This window comes from Bidens hawaiensis, unplaced genomic scaffold, assembly GCF_021521415.1.
Source record: "Bidens hawaiensis isolate Kalapana, Puna unplaced genomic scaffold, B.hawaiensis_p1.1 tig00074411_1, whole genome shotgun sequence".
Taxonomy (NCBI): Eukaryota; Viridiplantae; Streptophyta; class Magnoliopsida; order Asterales; family Asteraceae; genus Bidens; species Bidens hawaiensis.
In genome coordinates, this window is record NW_027502895.1 from 8,165 (window position 1) to 13,049 (window position 4,885).

At 37.6% G+C, this 4,885-nt stretch overlaps 1 protein-coding gene across 1 annotated transcript; it reads left to right on the forward strand.

The window, feature by feature from the left end:
• The first annotated feature begins 530 nt into the window (after window positions 1-530).
• LOC143606339 (plasma membrane ATPase 4-like) lies at window positions 531-4,670 on the forward strand. Its single transcript, XM_077082140.1, has 11 exons — window positions 531-995; window positions 1,480-1,602; window positions 1,726-1,833; window positions 1,911-2,055; window positions 2,140-2,304; window positions 2,677-2,915; window positions 2,991-3,266; window positions 3,654-3,827; window positions 3,930-4,112; window positions 4,222-4,403; window positions 4,492-4,670. The coding sequence occupies exons 1-11, from the start codon at window positions 597-599 to the stop codon at window positions 4,586-4,588; spliced, it is 2,091 nt and encodes a 696-aa protein (XP_076938255.1). The 5' UTR covers window positions 531-596; the 3' UTR covers window positions 4,589-4,670.
• The last annotated feature ends 215 nt before the right edge of the window (window positions 4,671-4,885 follow it).

Genomic DNA, 4,885 nt, shown 5'->3' on the forward strand with positions numbered 1-4,885 from the left:
AAAACTATTTTTGTTTCAACTTCTTTGGCACTACAGGCTGGGTAGGACCGGCGCATCTATGTGCGCCAAACCTGGCTCACCAATCCACCACATCGTACAGTCTACATATGCACCACATGTCACGCATGCACCAGATGACACATTATCCGCACACGCACACAGTCAAAATACGAATGCAGCTTACGACAACAAGTTCCCATTTTACCACTCTATACTTCATATAATTTTTGCATCTTTATCAATTTCAACTTTCAAACACCCAATTTTGAGTTTCGATATCTCATTCACTATAAGTCTGTTTTAAAACGGGTTGGATTATTGCAAAGCTCTCAAATGATTGATAATGATCAAACCAAATCCATAAAGAAACAAATATATTAACCTTGGTTACAAATATATATTCTTGTCCAAATTTAGGAAAAAAAAAAATCATTTTCCTATATATTTTGTGAAAAACACATTTTACCTTTATTTTTTTCAGCAAAACTTTCTAGATAATTCACTTCCATTTCGATTGCCATGATCATCAAGTTGGACACTTCCAAAAGGTTCTAACCGCCATCGGAAACTTCTGCATTTGCTCCATTGCAGTCGGAATGGTTGTCGAGATTATTGTCATGTATCCCATTCAACATAGAGAGTATAGAAATGGTATTGATAACCTTTTGGTCTTGCTTATTGGTGGGATACCGATAGCTATGCCTACGGTTCTCTCGGTTACAATGGCTATAGGGTCACATAGGTTGTCACAACAAGGTGCCATCACTAAACGAATGACTGCGATAGAAGAAATGGCGGGAATGGACGTTTTGTGTAGTGATAAAACCGGGACGTTGACGTTGAACAAGTTGACAGTTGATAAAAACTTGATAGAGGTTTTTGGTAAAGGGTTGGATAAGGAACAGGTTTTGTTGTACGCTGCTCGGGCTTCTAGGATGGAGAACCAAGATGCTATTGATGCTGCGATTGTTGGAACGCTTGCTGACCCCAAAGAGGTGTGTTTTTGTTTGTTAATGTTTTGTAGGGGTGTGTGTGGTGCGGTTTGGTGCAGTTTTAGGCTAAAACCAAACCAAAAACCAAAACTTTGGTTTTTGGAATTTTGAAACCGCTCAGTTTTGGTTTTTCAGTTTTCGTTTTGGTTTCGGTTTGGTTTCCGTTTGAGCTTGATAATTTTAGGCCCGAAAAAAGTTGGGGAAAATATAATGAATTTAAGTATAAATTAGAGTTACATATTTATTAGATTCTTATTAATTATTTAAAATAAAAATTTAAAAATTCGCTTTTTTTGGTTTTTATTTCATGCAAAACCAAAATCGAACCGTAAGTTTGGATTTTACAAAATCATAAAACCAAACCGTCGGTTTTTGTTTCGGTTCGGTTTTTTCGGTTTGGTTTATTTGGTTTTTCGGTTTCTTGCACCCCCCTAATGTTTTGTGAACGGAAGTGAAAACGTCTTATTTGGTTGTTATGGTTTTGTAGGCACGAGCGGGTATCAGAGAGGTTCATTTCTTTCCATTTAACCCTGTTGATAAGCGGACTGCTTTGACTTACGTTGACAATAATGGTAACTGGTTTAGAGCTAGCAAAGGTGCACCTGAACAGGTAACGTGTCGACTTTTGCCCATAATAAATAATACCATAACACTAGTAGTAGTAGTACTAATAATAATAATAATAAAAAAAAAAAACTAACAGAAGACTTATTGTTCTTGAATGTTGAATCAGATTTTGACCCTCTGCGGGTGCAAAGAAGATCTAAAGAAGAAAGTTCACGCAATGATCGATAAATTTGCTGAGCGTGGGTTGAGATCTTTGGGAGTTGCAAGACAGTTTGTATTAATATGTTTTTAATGTATGACAGTGTAAGTATACATGTTTTGTTTCTTACTTCATTTTTGGTAAATTTATAGGCAGTGCCTCAAAAATCAAAAGACAGCAAGGGCGGTCCGTGGGAGTTTGTCGGTTTGTTGTCTCTCTTTGATCCGCCAAGGCATGATAGTGCCGAGACGATTAGAAGAGCTCTCAATCTTGGTGTTAATGTCAAGATGATTACTGGTAAGTATTATGTATGCATATATGTATGTGTGTGTGTTTTTATGAATATATGTTTATAAATTAATATTGATTTAAAATATATAGGTGATCAACTTGCAATTGCTAAGGAAACTGGTAGACGGCTCGGTATGGGAACAAACATGTACCCGTCTTCATCATTGCTCGGTGGACACAAAGACGAGTCAATCGCTGGACTTCCAATAGACGAGTTGATCGAGAAAGCCGATGGATTTGCTGGAGTTTTCCCCGGTGCGTGTTTCTTCATTTAATATTTATTATCAAGGCCGTCTCCTAGAACCCCTTAAAATTTTGGGGCCTGGGACGAGTAAAAAAACGTGCCCCTAAAATCGCGTTCTCGATTACATAATAGATAATTTTATAATTTTACCAATAAGGTTGCCTTTCAAAAGCCCAAAACAAACAAATAATAATAAAATGTTACTAAAACGACATATAAAACAAAATTATATATAAAACATAAATTTCAATTTTTAACAATTATGGGCCTCTCGGGAAAGTGGGCCCGGGCCCGTCACCCTCCTCGCCCTCCCCTTGGACCGGGCCTGCTCATTATTCTTGAAAGTATTTAAATCATTAAAGTTTGACAACTATTTTCAACAGAGCGCAAGTATGAAATTGTGAAGAAGTTACAAGAGAGGAAGCACATTTGCGGTATGACTGGAGACGGTGTGAATGATGCACCAGCTTTAAAGAAGGCGGATATTGGTATCGCGGTTGCTGATGCTACTGATGCTGCAAGAAGTGCTTCTGATATTGTGCTCACCGAGCCCGGGCTCAGTGTGATCATCAGTGCTGTGCTTACCAGTAGAGCTATTTTCCAAAGAATGAAAAATTACACGGTTCGTCCCTGTCATCTCGTTATCTAAATTTTAACAAACACACCAAAAAACAAAGTATTCATATTATTTTCGCAGATATATGCGGTTTCTATCACCATCCGTATCGTGTTTGGATTTATGTTCATTGCTTTGATATGGAAGTTTGACTTCTCTCCCTTCATGGTTCTTATTATCGCAATCCTTAACGACGGTACCATCATGACAATCTCGAAGGATAGGGTGAAACCATCTCCGTTACCTGATAGCTGGAAGCTTAAAGAGATCTTTGCCACTGGAATTGTTCTTGGTGGTTACTTGGCTTTAATGACTGTTATCTTTTTCTGGATCATGAAAGATACCGACTTTTTCTCGGTAGGTTATATTTATCTGTGTCAAAAACATTAAGCCCGCTTATCTAAACGGGCCATACGGGTTGGCATAATGTAAATGGTTGTAAAAGGGTTGGCACTTGGCAGGCTGATCTGTTTAATTAAACGGGCCAACTCGAACATGACCTGTTTAATTAAACGGGCTAAGCATGACAACGCTAGCCCAAAGACGGCCTTTTAGCCCGTTTATCTAAATGAGATGTAAAAGTTGGCATATTGTAAAGGGTTGACAAAAACAGGTCAACCTGCACATGACCCATTTAATTAAATGGGCTAAAACATGGCAACCCAAACATAACCCGTTTATTTTGTTTAACTAAATGGGCTAGATATGACAACCCAAAACCTGATTATTATTTTTTGTCTGCAGGATAAATTTGATGTGAAATCTTTAAGGACCAGCGACACCGAGATGATGGCTGCTTTGTATTTACAACTCAGTATCGTGAGTCAAGCTCTCATCTTCGTGACCCGTTCTCGTAGCTGGTCGTTCGTTGAGCGACCCGGGTTCTTACTAATGGGCGCTTTCCTAGCAGCACAACTGGTAAGTTTAATAATTTTATACATTTTCTTTTGTTGAAAAAAAAGATTTTTTTTTTTTTTTGGAATCACATAACATAAAACCTATATTTTGTACAAATTTCAGGTAGCGACATTAATCGCGGTATACGCAGAATGGGGTTTCGCAAGAATCAAGGGAATCGGCTGGAAATGGGCCGGTGTTATCTGGCTTTATAGTATAGTGTTTTATTTCCCTCTTGATATTATGAAGTTTGCCATTAGGTACATCCTTAGTGGCAAGGCTTGGCTCAACATGATTGACAACAGGGTATGTATTAATATTATTACAATAGTTTATATATATATATATATATATATATATATATATATATCATAAACTTTAAATGAATAACAAAAATATGTGTGTTTTGGTGTAGACTGCTTTCACAACAAAGAAGGATTATGGTAGAGGAGAGAGAGAAGCCCAATGGGCCCATGCTCAACGGACACTACACGGGCTTCAAGCACCCGACACATCAAATCTATTTAACGAGAAGAGCAGCTACCGAGAACTGTCTGAAATAGCCGAACAAGCCAAACGACGTGCTGAAGTTGCAAGGTACTTTAACAAGCTAACTAATAGTCTTAATAAGTTTTTTCACATGTGAAAACATTTAATAAATGCTCGGGTTTTTATGTATGTTTAGGCTTCGGGAGGTGCTTACGCTCAAGGGTCATGTTGAGTCGGTGGTGAAACTGAAGGGGCTCGATATTGATACGATTCAACAACATTATACAGTATGAGGAGTGTTTGATAACGGGGGCGGTTTTTAACTTATTACAGAGTCGAGGCTGGAGATGTGTTTTATGCCGCAGTGCAGTCTCGAGTGTTTAAAGTTTATGCTATCTTGTAAAATTTTATACCTGTAAACGGTTGTGTTTGGTCGGTTCTTGTTAGCAAAAGTTGGAATGTTTTCTATATGAATTAGTTTCTTTTTATTATTATGTGTTGGATGAATCAATGTGATGAACAAAGATAATGGTGCTTAAACTTAAGTCATAATAACATATTAACATACCTCAAACTATATACATGGTAAT